Below are 20,615 nucleotides of genomic sequence, written 5' to 3' on the forward strand. Positions count from 1 at the left end.
TTAATTAACATCACATCATTTTGCACAAACAGAGACAAATAAAAGAAACAAACAAACAAAACAAAAGTTTATTTTAAACTTCCCAGGTTAACTGAAGTTTTTCCAGAAAGTGGAAGCATTACAGGGCCTTGTTCTCCAGGTGAAAGTGAGCCAGACACTGGGAAAAGAAAGGCAAATGTGCCAATAATGTCACTATTGCAGAATTATTCAGGCCAAGGTTTTCTGCAGCACATGAAACTGAAGAACAGTCTCTGGAAGCTTGCCAAGGCTGCTAAGCAAATATGGACAGACATCTGCTACTCAGTGAACATGACCGTCATACCAATTGCAGTATTTTGCTACAAGAGAAACGCATGTTTCCCAGAAGCTGTAATTCCTCCTATTCAGCACAGACTCCCAGAAGTTAACTAAGCTGTGTTCAGCAAGCTGGCTGTCATGATCACTTCATCCCTCAGCATGGGAGAAGCCTATAAATTATATGGCAACCAACACCTACAGAAGTTCTTGACAATACAGGACTTTTTCCTCTGAATGTTCGCTATTGTCCATCACATACCTTTAGCACAACCAGTGGAAGCTACAGAAAGCTTCCTTCTCCAAAAGGGAAAGAAATCAAGTTAACAAGTTCTACAGTTTGAGAGACAGAGACATTAAGCTTGCTCTCCACGTCACTCCCAGCTAAAATCTTCAGTATAAACATAGTCTAAGTTTTGCGAAAGCTGAAAACTGAGGAAAAACTTAGATTTGGAAATTCTCTCCTATAACAACAGCTCATATCATGAGTCATAGGTATGACTTACATGTGCTAGTATTCTAAAAAAAAATAAAAATCTTTACATTGATGTTACTAATTTATTGGCTAAATGGGACGTTTATACTGCTCTGTTCAACATCTCTCATAACCACATTTACTTATACTTCAAGCTCAGTTCCAATCTCAGATTGAGTTAATACCCTTCCTAATGAACATCTGTAGCTTCCTCCAAAACCTTCTGCAGACATACCTTCTCCCCTTTCCCTCCTTCATTTATTAGTTTCAGGTGGTGTCCAGCTATAACACAGCCATCTTCCAGCTCAGGTGTGTGTGTGCTTTGTCCTTGAGAACAGAGATGAGCGCAGTGAACCTAGCAACTTCAACAGCTGCCACTACCTGTTTACCGCTGGTGCTAAGCGCAGGCAGGAACGGAGGGAACTCAAAGTCCATCAATAGCAAACAATATTGTCCTTTATTGACACAACGCAGCCACGGTTGTATGTCTAAAACCCACCTTCCCCTCCCAGCCAGCCATGGCTGCATCCAAATGTGCACTAAAAGCAACTTCTGAGATTAACAATGGTGAATCTTAAAGTTTGTTAGTTTGGAGTTAACGGGTCATTTTTAGCTTTACTGCAAATGTCCCTATTGCTACAATGCTAATTTGTCATAGTTTGCTGAGCACATTCCTTCTGTGTAAGCAAACAAAACTGTACCAGTTAACACATGTATTTCATCTTGTAATTATCTCCCTTGTCACTATGTAAATAATCAAAAGCTATGTTTGTGAGTAGAGGACAGCTCACATAGATTAACTACATTTTTTAATAGAATACATCTACTTGATTTAGCTTGAAGCAGCATTCAATCCTAACAGTGATACTACCTGTAAAAATAGGTGTTAGCTGTCCTTACAGGACAAACAAACAGAAAATCTGTTCTGATATTCTGTCCTGTTACTCGTTCATTTATGGCTTCGCTGGATTTTCTGGATTTTTTTTCACAAATAATTGTCAGTTTAATGCCTTGTTAATTGCCTTGGGCTAGGGTATGCTAATACTACTCACTGATTACTGTACTGCTCTGGAAGGAGCTGTGCTCAGGTTAGGAGAACCATGCTCGTCATTGCTCATTAAACGAAAAGGGCACTCAGCTTTGCAAGAGGATGGAGCCCACCTAAATGAGCATTTTTTCTTCTGAATGTACTCCCTCACTTGCACTTTTCATAGCTATTCTTAAGATTCCTAGTTTGGAACTGTCCAACATTGCTTTTTGTTTGTTTTTGTCATCAAGAGCAGTTTGTTTGTTTTAAAGGAGCTTGGACATTATTATTAATTAAACTACCATTAGTTTTATTTTCCTCAGATACTATAGTAATTCAATCAATTAAAAAAAAAAAACAACACTTATTTTTCCTTCCATTTTTACTATCTCATTTTGCTTTGATGCACTTCCGTATTTCCTGCATGCAGTGCCACTCTATTTTTTTGTATGTATTTCAGTGTGGGATATTAAAATGACTCCTTAGCGTTCCTTCCACGTATTTATTTTCCAGGGGAATCGCACGTTGCCTCTTTGCGGGATACACCTTAGTGTCTTGTCATGCCTTCTAACTCTTCCCTCACTCCGTTCCTTACTCCCCCAAACTCCCTGCCTTGCAGCCCCTCCTGCTGACCCCACAACCTCTCGTTATCGCGGCAGACCAAAGACATCAACGCCTTGCCCACCGCCACCCGGCTGAGGCCGGGCAGGGCCTCAGGGCCCTCCGTGCTCACTGGGTGGCCGCCTTCGGCCCCTTGTCCCTGCGGGCCCAGCCCAGCCCGGCCCGGCCCGGCCGTGGGCGGCGTTGCAGCGCCGAGGCAGGGCGCGGCGGGCGCTGCGCGCTGGGGCCGTGCGGGGCGGCGCCGAGCGGGATGGGGACGGGGCCGGGCCGGGCGAGCCGCAGCTAGCGCCGCCGCGGCGGGAGGACAGGTAAACCCAGCGGAAACGTGGGGCTCGGCCGGGCGGGGGGCGCGGAGCGGGGCCGGCCGTGGGGGGCACCGAGAGCCCCGCAGAGCCTTTCCTCCGAGCCCGCGGCCGGCCGGGGTCCCTCAGCGAGCGGCCCCGCGGGCAGCGGCGGGGCCGGGGCTGTCGGGGGGGCCCTGCCTGGTGCCACCGGGTTCGCGTTGCGGTGCTCGCCCCCCGGAGGGCTCTGCCTCCCCGTCAGCGCGGTGAAATGGGGCAGGGAGGGGCATCCGGGGGGCCGTGGGGTGCGACTGCTGAGGGGACAGGAGAGGAGAGAGGGGTTTTCTGTCAGGACCCCCCCCAGAGCCGGGGGTCTGCGTTGGCTGTGCGGGATGCAGAAGTGGCACCCCCGAATTTGCTCTGCCCTCCTCATCCCTTACGGCTTTTAAAACGTGACCGACCCTTCAGTGGGAAGTAATCCGAAGGAGCTGGATAAACGTATCGGGTAATTTTTCATGGATCATGCTCGTCTTTTTTACCTGCCTGCTCGCCAGTCCGGTTACATCTCTGTGGATCAGTGGGGGATAGTAAAGCTCAAGGTAAACAGGACAGCTTTTGCCATGGAAACAAAAGTTGCTAGGGGATGGGTTGCTGCTACGCAGTGGCGTGCGCTGAAGCCGCGGTCATCTATCCCGCATGTTCCTAGACATCTTGGGTTTAGACGCTGAAAATCTTGTAAAGATAAATGACTTCCTGCAGCCTGGGTGCGTGTTCTGGGCTCGTGCTTAATGCAGATTTGAGTAACAGTCAGTCTTTCTTTCCAGCAAGTTTCCCAACATCTCAGCGTTTAGTTTCTCATCCATGAAGGTGAGACATGCAAATAGACATCAACACTCAAGAGGACATATCTACTGCAGCACTTATTCACCCACTGTAAATCGATGCGGGCACTAACATTTATGTAAAGCTGCTTTTTCCCACCATGCTCTGACTGTTTCAGCTCCTCTGCCTCATCAGTACATAGCAAGAACATAATGTTTACACTGCAGCTGAGAAAAGAGACCATCTTAGGCCAAATTACCAGACTGCTTCAGTGAGTCATATAGGGCTGGGAAGCCTTCTCTTTCCTCCTCTCTAAGGGATGAGATTTTTCCAAAAGGTAGGAGATTATGTTCAGACTCTTCCATTTATGATAAGAAAAGGTGCAGTAGCACTCATATTATGCAGCGCTTGAAAAGGACTGGTGATGCTGACTAGATCTAGGCAAGTTTTTTCTTTCCATTTTAAAAGGTCATAGTACTTGATGTTGTCACAGCTCTTTCAGACAAAATATCATTTTCTTTTGTCTAGTATTCAACCTCCCAAGCTCTTATTTATCATTTTGCTCGTATGCCTGACCAAAACCACCTATTAGCATTTTAGATTGTTACAGAAAAAGAATCTGTGTAAGATAAGTGATTACGGGTTATGGGGTTCTTGCAGGTAATTCATCATTAGAAACACCAATCCCCCCGATATCTTTCTCAACAGGTAAACATACAGACAGTGCAGTGAATTCAAGAAAAATATATTTGTACAGGTTTCTGTCACATTGCATTGAATCAGCAACTTTAGTTTACTACAGTTACATTAATTTAAGAAAATCCAAATTCATGAATGTGTGTTGCACCTTCTTTCCAGAATTCTGGAAGGAAAAAAAGTCATCTAAAAGTGTTCCCTGGTGGCAGCTGGGTCTGGTACTTCCCTGCCTTGACCTTGTCAAGTCAATTACATCCAGGAAAAGTGCCACCTATTCAGCTCGTTGTGTGACACTAAATATGCTCACCTGAGTACATTAAATTGGCAAACAGCTGCATGTAATTTAAGGAGGTAGCTTTGATATGAGAATAAAGATCAGAGTAAGGACCTGAGAGTATGATTCTCTGCAAAGGTTTGGTTGACCTCTTTATTTTCTTCTCTTTGTGATGTGGGAGGTGCAGTGCTTGCTTACCAATAACCAAAGGCAGGTTCAGGTATATGGGCGTAACCTCTTCCTAAGTGATATTGAGGTATAGGCTGCATGAGTCTGTGTGTGACAGTTGAGGCGGTTATGGTAAAATACACTGTGGCTTTGTTGTGATGTGCAGTCCTACACTGAGATTAGGTACAGTGCTTTCTGGTTCTAGGTTCAGCACCAGTTTAGGATGATTTTTGGCAAATGGCATACGTAATTCCCCTCGTTCTTTGAATGGGCACAGATAATGGGTACGTGACAACTAAGATGACTTTTTACTGTCTGGGAAGTATATAGGAGTTAACTAGGAGTTCAGAACACTTTTTCTAGGTTAAGCCACTTCTCATTTTTACTGAATATCGTTTGCTACTTTTCCTTTGAATGGTGAAGTTTTCTATGATTTCTCATGGAAACACTCAAAACATACTTTGCTGTCTCTTGTCAACTTGTAGAACTCTGCATATAGATGATCTTGCCATGCTCTCCTTTTACCCTGAGTTATTCTCTCTTTTTTGTTTTTTGTTTTTTTATCTGTAGTGGGTAGACAGAACTCTCTTCAGTGCTTGTCCTGTGGAAAATGGCAGCTAGCCAGCTATTGAAGAAATAGTGGCAGTGAAACAAGAGGACTATTTCATTTCTTTTTGGTCAAGGAATGAACAGGAGAAACTCCCAAGGGAAACAAAAAGACCACCTTTGTAAAAGAACAAGCAGGCTTGAAAAGCAGAATAATTTCCAGGGTTTCCCCATAAGGGTTCAGATTATATGCACATGATAATGTCCTGCATATCTATGTTGCTATTTTGTTGTTGCTCTATCAAAAAGAGCTATGGATCAGCAATTTTGAGCATTGAAATAAGTTAGTTTTTTCAAGCTCTTTTATCAATGTCATCTTTGCCATAACTTCTCTGAGAGTCTTGAAACTTTGCCTTGAATCGCAGTAGAGAAACTTGCAATCATAAGATGTTGAGATCATGAAATCCCAAACTAAATACATATTAAATATACAAAGTAAATAAAAGCCAAGATGGTTAACAATAAAGAGGAAACAGTGAAGCCCTTTCTCACTGGGCCAAGAATGCAACCAAATTCCAAAAACTTAGAAGGTCATAATCATATCAGTGCTGATTTCAGAACCAGCCAAGAGCTTCAGCTGGTTGCCATTACCTGTTGGCACATTTTGGCTTCTGCTGAAATTAAATGCAGCAGTGTCTGTTTTTTCCCTTGCATAAACAGGTATTTCGTACCCAGCAAGATCAGACATTATTGAAGGGCAAAGGGACTGCAAGGCTGTAAAACAGAGGTCCTAGCTGCAATGAGCACATCAAACCTTCCTTCCTTCCCTCCCTCCCTCCAAGTAAAATTGCAGTGGCTGTGGTGGTCAAGTGAACCCACTGAAGCTGTTTGAAGTTGATAAATTGAGTTGTGACATTCAGATTTGGGTATGAATTAATATTTCCCTTTGGACTAAGACTTTTTGAACTCTTTAAAGAGAAGCCATTCAGCTTAAATAATACTGACCTATTGCTCAAGTTTTTGAGGGGCTGGTATTACTTTAATGAATTCACTAGCATCATACCTGTGCAAGTTCAGACCTGCATAGTTAAATACTAATTTTCTAAGTTAGGATAACTTCAGTGAAGTGGAAAAAACAGGGAATTTTGTTAGCAGTTTCCATAGCAGGCAAAATTCTTATTTCATTAAAGTCAGGAGGAGCTTGGGTATTGAATTCTCCAAGGGAGCAGTGATTTGCCACAAATTCAGTATTTGCATTTCATTCTTAGGTGAGCGCATTGGTGCTGTTGTGCCATTCCATCTTTTTCATTTTCAACTATCTGTATTTAAGTGCAGGATATGTAGAGGTTCGATCTGGTTGGTACTTACTTTGCCTGCGTTTCTTACGGCTATGAATGTTACGTCAGCACATAGTCTTAAAGTTCAAAAGCTCAGGTGAAAACATTTAAAAAAAAAAATAATAACAAAAAAAAACACTCATTTGAAATTTTGTAAGGTTGCAAACTCTAGTGAACTGATAGAACTAGAGTCTGCCTCAGAGGCAGTTTGAGCCCTTAAGGGATGATGGCTTTTGTTACCTGACCTCTGCTCTTTTTCCATCTCTACAGAAACCCAGTAGCGCGCTAGTGTGAAGGTTGGGGACCAGGCACCCTACATATGGGAGAGAGTGTTCATGCAGCGTCTTTAGGCTGTGCTGCACCAAAATGCTCAGTGCCCTGGGTTTGCTTCAGCTGAGTCATTGCACACATTACCAGGCTCATTATGAAGGCTGTTTTTCTTCATGTCACCTGGAGCGTGTGTAGCTAGCTTTCATCTCCTGCCACGTCAATAATTAGATCTGCTTTGCATGAAACCTCTTGTTGCAGGTAGGAAAGATGAGCTCCTATGCTGACATCTGTGGGACCAAGCACACGCAGGGCAGCACCGAGGGAGGTTACCAACGCTATGGAGTTCGGTCCTACCTGCATCAGTTTTATGAGGACTGCACAGCATCAATATGGGAGTATGAGGATGATTTTCAGATCCAGAGATCGCCTAGCAGGTGGAGCTCTACGTTCTGGAAGGTACTACCCATTGCTGGGTACTGGAGAGAGAAACTCCTATGTCGAGATATTCACATGTAACTAATGATCTTAGGGATTCAGTTGCTCAGGTTTCACTGAGATGACTGAATAACCATCTGTCTTAACACAAAAGTGTGTGGGTTTTGTTTGTTAGTTTTTATTTCTTTTTAAACCAAGATACATCAGCTTCCAGGGGAGTTCTGGGGTTTTTGGATCCTCTAGCTTCTCTGTCACAGGGAGCCACATCACTGAAACCTCAAAGTCTTGTTATGGGCAGGGTTTTCCAAATTCAAGAGCTTAATAGTCCTGTAAGATAATTACAAATGGCAATGGTAGGTTAACAGTGGAACCATGCGACCTGGGGATTAAGAACAACAGTAAGACCTCCATTCATATGAGGGAACTTCATCCTCTGGTATTCTCAGATTCTCTGGAAGGGGGCTGTGGAGGTCATCTAATCCAAACCTTCTGCTCTGATGGTAGCCCATCCTGTGTGAATCAAATTTTGCACTAATGGAAATTGTGCTAGGAGTATTCTGTGAACTCTTCATGGCAAGTGGTGGATATGACACAGACTATCATCGGGGCCTGAACAGTTGGTGCTAAGCACCACCTAAAGCTAAAGAAATAATCAGTCACACAGTACTGGGGTTAAACTGTGATCCTTTCTGTGACAGGCCATTTGGGTGTGAGGTGCTATGTAGAAGTATAGATGTGTATTCTGGTGTTTCCAGAAATGTCAATATTGAATTATATGAGTTGTAAAAAGATAGTTCCTCTGTATATTCTAGTTCCAGTAGAGCCACACAAAAGGAAAACATCAGCCTTCGCTTACAACAAAAAAAAGTATCTGCAAGGCACTGTAAAAGATAAATGTTCTCTAGAACCTCTTACTGACAGAAAACTAGAAGGCCATATTCATTGCTTAATTTTCTTTGTTTTCCAGGTCGGACTCATCTCTGGGACGGCTTTTATGCTGATAGGTTTAACGGTTCTTGTAGTGGGTTTTCTTGTGCCACCAAAAATTGAAGCTCTTGGGAAAGATGATTTTGTTGTGGTGGATACTCGTGCCATTCAGTTTAATGGGTCCCTTGATATATGCAAGCTGGCAGGAGCGATCTTGTTTTGCATTGGAGGGACCGCCATGTCAGCATGTCTGTTGATGTCTGCTTTTGCTAAAAGTTACTCCAAAGAAGAAAAATACCTCCAGCAAAGATTTAAAGAAAGAATAGCAGATGTAAAAGCCCATGCAACCCCAGTCACAAAAGCGCCAGCACCCGGAGAATCAAAGATACCTGTCACTTTGTCCAAAGTTCAAAATGTCCAACCTTTACCTGAAACCTGACCCTTTGGTTTTGTTTCTCACTTGTAGATCACTTTACTGGAAAATATCAGCTGTTGTTGGCATACGTGCTAGTCAATTACAACATCAAGTGCTCTGCTATACAAATTCACAGCTGATTGGGAAGCTGTTCCAGTGCAAATTTAGGACTGGGAGAAGTGAAATTATGTGATTAGACCTGTGACCAATATATGCAGTGTATTCAAACATTTTAATCTGTGTTGAACCAGTAAGTCCTTGCAACGATGATTAGGTGTCTAGCTTACCAGATTGCATCCCTAGAAAATACAAGGTGCATTTATGACAGCTGTACCAGGAATACCTTACATTGCACTGTTTAAAGTTTAGATGAGTTGGTGTTTTGTTTTTTCTTGTCTTTAAAATACTCTTTACTCTGCCTGGTTCTGCTGTCCAGGGAGCCAAGGTTCTGCCCTTGTAATGTGCACTTGTCCTCCTATCACATGCTACAGTCCTCATCGAAGTAATAATGCACAAGTAAAACATACATGACATTGGAGTGCCCTTAGTTTGATCCTGGCACACTTCACTTCCCAGTAAGGTTACTTTCTGGGAAAGGCAAATTATACTTGTTCCAGAGTTACAACTAGCCTGTGCAGAACTGCCACTTTTCTCTTAATCATTGTCATAGTAATAAAAAACAAAAAAGATAAGGAATTCATATGAAAGGAGGAACATCATACTTGTCTATCTTTGGTTTGAAATTGCTTCTACTGTTATGTTGTATTATGTTTGAAACACATACAGGTTGTTTTAGTTTTGGCTGGGTATGGATTACTAGGTGCAGTTTGACATGCCCAGGCCCCGTTTTCTGTCAGTACGTTAATGCCATGTTAGATGACTTTAACATACTTATCTAAAGACATTTTGAAATGCTGTTTATATTTTTATAGATGATAGAAAAGTTATGCTTACCAGATACATTTGTGTAAATGCTTTCCTGAAGACTTACACTTTCATTGAAGACCCTTGATTATTTTCTCACCTGGGGCAGTTATTTCACTGTCTTAATCTATGGATTTAAATTAAACTGTTTAAAGGAGGATGTGACATTTGTATTCTCTGACAATATGTGCCACCTTATAGTTCTGTCTATTTTTTGAATGGATTGAATAAAATTCTAGGCGTGAGCCAATCATGACATTTGTGAAAAATCTCTTTCTAGTCGGACAAGTTTCTCTATAAATCTAATATTTCACTTGGAAAGGAGAAATTGGCAGTCAAAACTCAAATGCAGTCTGCATTTCAGCTTTCCTACATGAGGAAGTCACTTTGGTGCTGAATCAAAAAGTTCCAACGTGGTAATGCCAGGTATGTTGTAACAGCTATGCTCCTGTCCTTGATGATAAAACATGTCATGTTCCATTACTCAGTTCAGACTTTCATGGCATACATAAACCTGAATACATGTGTAGGGAAGGTTCAGCTGAATCTGTAGTAATTACCATGGCTAACAATAGCATCAGAAGTAAAATTTTCCTCTGAAAGAAATGAAAACTGCCTATCTAAGCAATGCAAATGCAGTCTCCAAATGTTAGCACTAAAAAGATGCACAACTAAGAGCTTGTCACAAGCACATAATTACATAGAATGAAATGAAGTAGGTTTTGGTGCCGCTGACAGTTTATTGGCACCCATATATTACAAGTGCAAAAGCACATTGGGCCCAGTGCTTAAATATAAGATTGTAATCTCAGGGTAGAAGCAGATGAAGATAGTGCCAAAGAGGAGGAAAGTGATAAGATGATGAGCTGTGTATTATTTAAAAGGAAAGCCAGCAAGAATTTCATTATCAGGGATGAGCAGTAGTGATTACTTACGAGTGGTACATGGAAAAGAGCCATTGCCACTGCTGTTTGTTAGTTACTCCAGGTGGAGAGTCCTTATCAGTTTCTTTTCAAGCTGAGAAGAATTTTGTTTACTACTACTTGCTTTCACTGCTGTTGGGTTATCAGTATGTGGGCAGCAGAGAGTCAAGCTGTCCTGACCTTTTCAATGCAGTTTTTAATTAAAAATTGTGCATGGAGGAGATGTGACATTTTAAGTTTTACAGTGAAGTTCACTGAAGGAGATTAGAATGATAGCTCCTGTAGCTATTACTGAGTGCATCTCTCCATGTACATTTCGTTAACGCTGTACTGGAAGTTGGGCTGAAAATCCAGTTGAAAAAGAAAGCATGGGTTGGGCTTGTTTATCCAAAGTAGCGATATGGGAATACAGTTCTCCTTTAAACACACTCCACACATAAATACATACAAGTGTTGTTAAATTTTTGTCCGTTGGAAGGATGACCTGACAGTGAATGGAGCTGAAACAGCCAACAGCCGTTTGGACCCACGGTGCATCGGTCCTGCAGAACTGAACATCTTTGACATTGTGAGAAAGGATGAGTCATGCGCGGCATTACTCAGGTGTTAAGAAAAAGAAAAACCCTCAAGGATCTTACTGAAGCTTGCTGGGATAGGAAATGTGTCAGGGATTTAGCAGCAGCAAAGCTGCTGACGCTGTAACAGCTAATGGTGCCACACACATTTCGTCTTGTTAAACCCTTGTTTCAGTTGATCAGAGATTTTCCAGCAAATTTTTTGATACCTCCGAAGGCTGAAATCCTTCACAACAGAGTTTCTGTTCCACACAGGGCTTTTATGGAAATACTGAGCATAAAATTATTTTGTTTATGTTAAGAAGTCATACACCAGAAAGTTTAAGGCACGTTAGAAAAGTTTTTGAGATTTGATTCCTTGTAATGTTTTAGCACCTTCGGCCTTTGGCACAGGAACTGAAGTGCCAGCAAAAGAGCAGTGGTGATGTGCTTTGTGCTATTCCCACAGAAAACGCTGGTGATACTTCCTCCAGGTGGGGAGCAATGAAGGGCAGCCCAGCTCTCTGGGAACTTTCCAGTGAGGCTGAGGACAGTCTGTCCTTGCTCATATCTTTTCCCTGCTATATATATTTTCCCTTTTCCCATGTCCACTGAATCACAGAGCATGCACTCCACTCCAGGACTGCCTTGGACTTCACCTCCTGACATTGGTTGACATCACTTTTCCAAAGGACATATTACTGGATTAACTAGTGCAAATAAATCACAGCTTGAATGGCAGAGACCTTTTTTTCCCCACCCACTGACCTCCTGCTAAACAGGTTTCTGTCAGTTTCTTCATGCTCACCCTATTTCTAACCCTTCTAGCCTTATTTGGCTTAAAATTATAATGAAAGCCCTTTTAGCCCAACACCATTTTCTTTGCAATTGTGGTGAAAGAAATCACATTTTGCAGCCTGACTGGTAATCAGTGACTTAATTTTGATTAATACATACTCTCCCAGTCGTTAGGTCTGCATCCTCTACCACACTGTGCAAAAGCTCCTCTTCACATCTGTTCTTTCCTCCCCGCTCCAGGCTGCCTTGACCCCTCTATTTTCCATTTGTTCCCAATGCACAGTGAATCACAAGCTAAGGCAGAGAAGCAGAAGTGTTCTCTCCTCCTGAGCTGCCTATAAGCACATTCAATTCTCCAGTTTCTGCTACAGCCTCTGCCTGCCATTTCCAAGTATGAGGTTTGCAATTACGCACAAGTGTAAGCAAACAGCTCTTCATGAGAGCAGCAGCAGCAGCAGCAGCAGCAGCCTGACCAGCAGCCAGAGGAGAGGGAGGAGAACAGCACACAGAGCCTGCACTTGGGGGGGGGGGGGGGGGGCTGCTCAGCCCCCCCAGGTATCTGAAAGCCCTTGGAGACAGCAAAAGACTGTAAGAGCCAAAGTTGGATGCACTTTGTCGGTAGCCTTCTATCAAAGGGCTAAAATAAAGGAATTAGCACTTGAGCTCACTCAGCACTGACTGGTGATCCTGCCATTACACAGCAGGCTGCTCTCTTAAGCTCACACACTGCCCAACAGGGACAGCAAGACAACACGATGCTCCTTGAATGGGCTCTGGAGGCACAAACTTGCCCCCTCCTCATCCCACCACTCCCACTGCTCTTAGCGGTGTTTTTAGTGGCATTTTTAGGGAGCATTAAACTGCTCCAGCTGCTTGGGGTTAATGTCCACACATCATTACAGAAATGGCATATGGGTTTTGCGAGGTCATCCCCACAGCATAGTTAGCCCCCAGGGAGCATCATCACATATGAGGAGACCCATGTAGCATCCTCCTATTTCCAGTATTTAGGGACTCTGTGTGCTCCTTATGGAGCCTTCTGATGCCTGGGCAAACAATCCACCCACACCCTCATTTTCCTCAGCTCTTATCTGGACACAAGGCAGACCACACAGCGTGTGTTTCCTGTATTAGTTCACTTGATGTACATTAAGCAGGGCAAAGCTCAGTTTTGCTCTAAGATAATTTACAGAGGGACTGTTATGAAAATAATCTCTGCATATTAACAATAAGTCAGGCAAACATTTCTCATGGCCATGCAAACAGAATAAACAGCAAGCAAGTAACTGGCTTTATTTTTTTTGTCTAATCATTTGCAGCTGGTCTTCGAAAGCCTACTTTTTCCATTATTTACCATTTATGGGTTTTTGCAAATAAAGATGGAAGATCATTTTTAAATGCTCCTAATAAGCCAGTCAATGTAACGGTACACCAGATATGCTGCTCCAGTAATCACTTGCAACTTCAGGCTGATGTCTAGCTAAAGACAGCCTCCAGTCTAAGGCTATAAGGGTGAAATGGAGTGAACCCTTTCTGGAGCATCATTATTTCTCCATGCCTGCTTTCATAACGACTTCAGCACCTGCTGCCCTTTCTCTCCTTGCCTTCTTCAGCAGCCTCATGCCCTGACATTTCTTTCCTAAGCCCTGCATCTATTTACAGCAACAGCAGCATGGCTGTGGAAGAGATGTCCTTGAGGATGAAATCCCCAGCCAGAAGCACCGAAGAGGTTTCACTACCTTAAATTCCTTGTCCTGGGATAAGCCATGTGGTCAGCAGACTTTTAACAATGAACCCTTTGGTCACCTTGAACTAGGCCTTGTGTTTCATGAAAGAGAAATAGTCTTTGCTCATTTCCCCTTCTCTATGGATAGAGACTACTTTTATCCAATGAGCACAAATCCTAGACCTTGGCTAACCGAGTTAATTCCTGTTTCTTGCTAACTCTAAGGGAGCAGCAAGAGAACGGCAGGGGAAGGTGCAAAGCTCAGTTTTTTCCTAGGACACTCACTTTGCACCAACAATCTCTAACCCACAAATAATGTAGAGCACAGGCACTATTTTTGGAAAGATGATTTCTCACAGCCAAAGTGGAAGAAGCAAATGCAGCAGAGAAACAGAGGGATGATGTGTGGTAATGAAACCATGACCCATGGCAAGAGAGGAAACAAGGTTAACTTCTGCGTGAGGATACCAGCCTGGGTATCTGGAGTGCATTACGACTGCTCATCTCTAACACCAACATTTCATCACTGGGGCAGAGGAAATTTAAATCAGCTCTCAAGTGAAATCAGCACTCCTTCCCTACTGAGGCAAGCAGAAAAATCTGCATATCAGTGAATGCTGAGCCCTGAATATATTTTCTTTCCTCAAGAGCAGGAGAAAAAAGCAACAGCACATGAAAGCATCAAAGAGAGAGGACCCATTTCCTAGGTGTCCCAGAGAGTCCCACCAGGATTATCTCCGGCTGAGCAACAGCAGCTCCCCTCCAGCCAGCTCAGCTGCAACTGAGCAAGAGGGAACCTCAGCCCCTCTGATCAATTCACCTGGGATGGAAGGTGAACCAAGATGAGGATGAGGGCTCAGATGGCCACCACTACTCCACAACATATACAGCTGCTGCTTCTTCCCTGGAAGGGAGAGAAATAAGGCTGACTGTGACTCACTGTGGCAAAGCGAGTGGTGATGGCTGAGCTGCCAGCGTCAAACTTGACCCCTTGCTCCTGCTAGCCACGTTTGTCTCATCAAAATTTTATCTGGTAAGCAGCTGGGCCAGCTACCAGTATGCACCAGGCATAGTCACAGCGTGGGCGAGTCTTGCTTAGCTACAGGAGAAAGGGGAGGTTGGGAACAGTCAGGAGGTCTTAATGACTAGTTTCTGTAAGAATAACCTCTTAAGTAAAATCCTTTAAAATTATGCCTTTTTTTTTTTTCCAACATCTTGACAGGATCTATCCTACTAGATAATGCATTGGATTTGGAGTCAGAGCAATGCTTTTTCATTCCGCAGAGTTAAACATTTTTTGAAGGACAAAGAAACTCATATGTTTTCACATTTGAAAGCTGAACTGTTTTTTCAGTTTTTGATATAGACAGGATGGGTAAGAAGAGAGAAGTGGCCCTAAGGTTGCAAGATTTGAAAGCAATGCAGTGAGTCTTAACAAATACAGTTTCCCTTTAAATTTTCTTATAAAACCTTTTGTTCAAAGTCTCAACACACTCTCCCACCATTGAGAGAGTGTTTTTTTTACTCTGAATGGTGAGGCTTGAAGTGCTTTAGATTTAGGGTCACAATTCAGGTGAGGGGCTGATGGGGGGGCAGGGAGGGACCATTTGTCATTTACAGCAAGAGCACTGATTTGATCTGTAACTCCTGCATTAATTCTGTATCTCTTTATGCACACAACCTCCTTGATGAAACTCTTCACTCAGTTACAGTCTCCACAGCTGTGATGCCCGGAGGTCACTCCACTGACTTCAGAAACATTCAGGTTCATGGTGCTAGGCTCCGCCTCTGTATTTGGCACCTTCCTTAGCTGCCACAATCAAGTATCCAGCAGTCAGTTTCTAATTCTTTTTTCACACTTCTTTTTTCAGTAGGCCTCATGTAGCTCCTTTGTGAAGAGGCTGAAGGAGAAAACCCCAAACCAAAAGTACCACTACAAAGAAAAATACACAACTCTCTTTATAGTTGTGTGCTTTCTGTTAATAACAGCATTCTGCCATTTTACAGTACAGGTTTTAATTTACACATAACCTTTGCAAGCTATACTTTATTTCACACCTGTTTTAAAAACAAACAAAAAAAACCTGACTTTGTGGCAAAGGGAGCTACATTATGCTATTTAAGCAGGACTGCCTCTTGCAAGTACCAACCAAAGTTTCTCTTTCCTGTGAAAGTCGGCTGCTTGAAATTAAGACATGAAGGGGAAGTATTTTTAAGTGGATTCCAAGTGGACTTTATTCTTCAACAACATCTAATTTTAGGCTAATTCTTAAGCTGCTTGCTGAACCAGACAGTCCATTACAGGTGACTCAGCCAGGATCTCAGTTATTTTGTACCATCCTCTGGACGGCAATTTTTCTCCAATCTCAAACTGGACAGCCTAGAGAAACTGGGCTAGTATACTAGTATAACCACTGGGGCTGAATGTGTTGAATTAGGTGGTTTAATTATCTGGCTGGTGCTTTTTGCACACCTGGAAGTCTGGAGCAGAGCAGGGCCATTCTCCTGGAAATCACTTGTGTTAGGAATGGGGTGTTCAAGAGAGGAATTGAACTTTTTTTTTTTTAATTATTTTCTTATGTTTATGTTTTGTTTTTTGAGCCTGGAAAATAGCTGTAGATGACTGCAAGGAAAACATGAACATTTGAAAGCATTCATAGTAACTGCACAGGTTGCTGGATGTCTGCCTACTGTTAAAAGGTATCCCATTGCTTAAAATAGAAGTTACCTATGCAGTAGCCTAGTACTAAAGAATTTTGAATGTTGTGGTGTTACATTCTGTAGTAAAGATTTCTATTTTCTTCCTTGAATCTTCCAGCTCCTTTCCAATTCCTTATGACTCGCCTAGCTCCCAGGGAGTTTTAGGCTGCTATTTCCATTTTACTTCAGGGCGTCAAGTATTCTGAAACCTGTCTCAGCAAAGAACCAAAGTACACACTTTTAAAAAATATCACCCTTTTATAAAGGTTGCTAGATCTACTGATATTTTTGTTGTATAAGTATAGGAAATTTCGGCTACAATCAATAGTATTTTTCCCCACTGCTAGGTTATTGTTTATGCAAATTATTTGCGTGTGCAGTATGCGTGAGCACACAAAAATGCACTCAGTTACCACGTTCATACACACTCCTTTAAGTTAATGCATGCAAATATGTGCATACAGAATAATCTAAGTACATTGGATGGCTTCAATGTCTATTGCCATGTCTAAAGCAATTTCTTTGATTAAAATTTAGATTGAAGACTATCAGCCACCCAAAACAATACGTCCTTGAGTTGCATCTCATTAAATCATTCTGATTGTTACCATTTAATAAATATATTCTTCCTCAAGATACTTCATTTTGTACTTACATTTATTATCTAATACTTTAACGTACCTTTGAGATAATCAATCAAAATACCCAAGAAATGCGCCTTTTTTCAGGATTTTCAAATAACCCAAACAGTTGCATTTATTATTTTTTTCTTCTGTGTGCAGATTTATTTAGCTTTACTTTAGATGAGACTGAGGGAGGAACACATTTTCCTTATTTTCACCCATTTCTTTCCAGAAATTAACTTTATTTTGGCTCTGACATGTTAGAGCACTGAAGCATTAAATAAAATGTAATGAAAACTGCAGCCTTATGGGATTTAAGTATATGCTTTAGTGCTTTGCTGAAAATTAGGAATTAATTCTTAGATTTGTAGACTATATGACAGCCAAATTGTCAGCATATTTTCTTTCACAGTTGCAATACCATAACTAACAAATCTTATTTATTTATTTATATATTTATTGAAGTTCTAGCTATGGAAGTATCCTAACAGCTAAAAATACCACCAGGTTTATAATTAATATCATTCATCCAAACATAGACTTAATGTCAAACTGGTCTTGATATGAAACAAAAACAGGAGTGTTCGTATGCTAGTTCTTTTTAATAGCAAATTGTTTTTAAAAATAACATCAAAACAAGAAAACAATTCTTAAAAAAAAGGAAAAAAATGTTAGAAGCTTAATAAAATAACATTATATAAGCTTAACAAAATAACATATTTCTCATGCAAAGCTGATGTAAGCTATCACACAGTAAATTCACACACACACACACAAAACATTAGCAAGACAACCTGTATGTTTTTTGTTTAATTACTATATTGACATCAGAATTGTTATGCATAAGTTAATTTTTTTCTGTATAAGAGAATCCGATAAAAAAATACATGTTTTCAGTACTGTAAGAAGGAATGATAAAATGGTTTTATCTCCATTTTCAGAAAGTCCAGTTTGCTATTCTGAAGAAAAATATTCTGTCTTTCTCACAAGATAAACAACAGAGGAGAAACATTTTAAAGGCAGAATAGCACTCATAGGGACTTTCATGTTCCCATGAAAGACAATTACCATACCACAGTTCACTAGAATTTAGTTTAAGCATTTAAATAATTCTTACTGATGTTTGTAGGTCTTTAAGCATGGAAGACACTGAACTTTTGGGGAAAAAGGAAGTAATGATAAAAACCATTGGCAGACAGAAGCCACAAATAGGAAGCAATGAGAGAGTCACTATACAAATCCTTGTTTCTTCTCAATATTGTTTCTAAGTACAACATTTTGAAGTAAATATTCTCCTAATTAAGTATCTCCATTAGATATTTTTGGATGTCAATTTAATTTCAAACTTCTGAGGATGAAGAACATCTCAGAGGTTGTTCAAGTCTTAACCTGAGATACAATGGCAGCAAGTAGAGTCCTGTATTTGGGTACACCATTAACTTCTAGAAAAGAGCTAATTCATGGTAAGGTAAATACAAGCTCACTGTTGTTTGTCTTGATTCAGCAGCATATTTAAGACCATGCTTACTTTTAAGCACATGAGCTATTCAGCTCTAAGTGAGTAAATATGCAGTGTTAGCCATTTTCCTTGGTGGTCTTTGCACAGAAAGTTTGGTAGGTACTCTGAAACAGAGCTGCCTGATCTGGCCAGTTTAGCATTGTTTGATGGCTTTCTATACTACTGCGTATATTGTTCCACTGCAGGATTAGCTACAAAGGTATCTAGAGGATTGCTATGTGTCATTTTCTTCATTAGCACTTAGAGCTATTTTATTCATATTGTTTGGGGTTTTACTTTGTTGTTTGGTTGGTTTTACTTCTGCTTATTTTTAAGTGTCTTCTTAAATCCCAATGAAATCAAAGACATCTGAACATAGGCTCAGTTGCTGCGTCAAATAAAAGAAGCATACATATTTGCTTAAGAGCTTGCCTAAATTAGCAGCTTATTTTGAACCATGGATGCAATTTTCCCCTAGATCTCTGACAGACAGTTCAACAAAGGACACGCAAATCACAGACATTTCAGAGTTACCATAGGGCAAACCACTCTAACCCTGTTCCTATGGTTTTTAAGGTTACTTTTTTTTTTTTTCACTTCCATTGTCAATACTCTGCATATTTCTACTCTGTTGCAAAAACTACTCCATTTCTAGTTAGTAGAAAAGTGCAGATACCTGTATGAGTTTCAGTCATGACAAGTGGTTCTACACATTCTTCAAACAGTGCTTCAAGTTCAATTTGTTCATGAATGTAATTTTTGTCTTAATGGCATGAAATCAACAGAAGTGACATTTAATTTCTCATAGTAATAATTTACCAGCATTAATGATAAGGAAACTCACTATTTCTTTTGTATAATTAATGAAATTATGCTCAGGGCTGTATTTCATGAACTACAAATCATCGCTAACAGAGAAACAATAAGAGTAATGGGATTGGTGTCATTAAGAGAACTAATACTGTGGATCAATGCCTTATTTACTGATGCAAATTAAGCCACAGCCTATCAGGAACCATCTTACTCAAAAATATGGTAATATACTTTCATGCATTAAGGGCATGTAAAGGATTCATAAATATAACAATAGCTTCTGAGTTTTACAGAAAACTGGTGGGTTATCCTAATGTTAAAATAGTTCCATCAATAGCAACGATTTCACACCAATTTCAGTCTGAATCTGGGCCTCTTCATTTTTTTCATTAAGAAATTACATTTCACAAGGACTGAAATACAAATGAACTAATCTGCTACATACCTCTCCCTTATTCTTTTTTCAGTACAACAACTCACTGTTTAGTAAATCGGTGCAGGACGATCAACAAAACTTGTTGCTGCAAGTGGGAAGAAACTGCAGTACTGTGGGCTGTCAACACATCTTCGCAATGCCAAATAAGTGCTGTTTAAGAATGCAAAACCTAATGATCAAATTAATATACTGAAAATCCACTATTCGGTAATATTAGGACTGACTTCTCATTATAGTACACCATGTTTTGTGTCCTTTAACTGAGGAATGTATTATATTTATATCTTACTGTTATGCCTGGGAATCATGTATATCGTGGAATTTTAAAGGAAAAACTACATATGTCCTCATTAAAAGTCACAAATTATTTTTCTTTTTTTAAACAAGTCTGCAAAGATGTTCTGACATTTAACTTGTTTATTTATCCTTTTTCTGGAACGAAAATATCATATACGTGTTTGACTCTGCTACTGCTAACCATTTTATATCACAGAATAGTTCACTTATTTCTAATATTAATACAGAAGTCTTACATTTTCCCTGTCAAATTCCATCAGAAAGTCATATCTTGTAAAAATAATTCAATGCTCTTTTAATATCTACTAACATTTATTTTCTCTATCATTCCATATGGCATTATCATCTCAAGATGCAATACATGGGTACACAACCTATCTTCCCATTTTAAGTTATCAATCACAAAAAATGTTTGTGATACAAGTATTGTATTCATTTTCAACTCATTACATTTTTTATATCTATGCAACTGCAGCATAGTCATTGTTCTGGTCCTTTTTTTCCATTTTCCTGTGGACTGGTGATTGTCACCCTTGGATTTGTGGATGTTTTTTCAATACGGGAATCAACCTAGAAAAAAAGAAAAGGTATTGTTAACTTCATCAGGTAACAAAGATTTTATTTCATTTCAATAGACTGTTATTTTGTACTAACATTTCCACAGGGAATTCTTAACATGAAAAAATGTTTTCTGAGAGTGATCACGTTAACATTTTTTTTTAACTATATACCTTC

The 20,615-nt window shown here is 40.6% G+C and overlaps 3 protein-coding genes and 1 long non-coding RNA gene across 11 annotated transcripts in view; 2 read left to right on the top strand and 2 right to left on the bottom strand.

The window, feature by feature from the left end:
* The window catches only part of LOC310895690 (uncharacterized protein), a 242,327-nt gene extending 239,025 nt beyond the window's left edge, over positions 1-3,302 (bottom strand). Inside the window, exon 1 of the mRNA XM_083827285.1 lies at positions 3,238-3,302. The gene's annotated coding sequence lies outside the window, so the exon portion shown is untranslated. The remainder of the gene's footprint in view (positions 1-3,237) is intronic.
* On the top strand, positions 2,588-9,768 carry NRSN1 (neurensin 1). 5 transcript variants are annotated; one of them, XM_083827280.1, is made up of 3 exons: positions 2,588-2,725; positions 7,070-7,267; positions 8,214-9,768. In XM_083827280.1, the coding sequence occupies exons 2-3, from the start codon at positions 7,079-7,081 to the stop codon at positions 8,610-8,612; spliced, it is 588 nt and encodes a 195-aa protein (XP_083683406.1). In that variant the 5' UTR covers positions 2,588-2,725; positions 7,070-7,078; the 3' UTR covers positions 8,613-9,768. The 5 variants fall into 5 exon arrangements, with proteins under 5 accessions (XP_083683406.1, XP_083683404.1, XP_083683408.1 ...); XM_083827278.1 differs by lacking the exon at positions 2,588-2,725 and adding an exon at positions 3,008-3,297; XM_083827282.1 differs by lacking the exon at positions 2,588-2,725 and adding an exon at positions 3,016-3,203.
* Positions 9,769-12,324: 2,556 nt separating this feature from the next.
* LOC310895695 lies at positions 12,325-19,959 on the top strand. Its single transcript, XR_014580872.1, has 2 exons — positions 12,325-14,546; positions 16,115-19,959. It is a non-coding gene; the product is annotated as an uncharacterized lncRNA (long non-coding RNA).
* The window catches only part of DCDC2 (doublecortin domain containing 2), a 67,042-nt gene continuing 63,846 nt past the window's right edge, over positions 17,420-20,615 (bottom strand). For all 4 annotated transcript variants that reach the window (XM_083827253.1, XM_083827252.1, XM_083827251.1 and 1 more), the window contains one exon: positions 17,420-20,450. In XM_083827253.1, coding sequence (XP_083683379.1) covers positions 20,446-20,450 — 5 coding nt within the window. In that variant the 3' untranslated portion in view covers positions 17,420-20,445. The remainder of the gene's footprint in view (positions 20,451-20,615) is intronic.

Source organism: Anser anser (genome assembly GCF_964211835.1).
Source record: "Anser anser genome assembly, chromosome: 2".
Lineage (NCBI taxonomy): Eukaryota > Metazoa > Chordata > Aves > Anseriformes > Anatidae > Anser > Anser anser.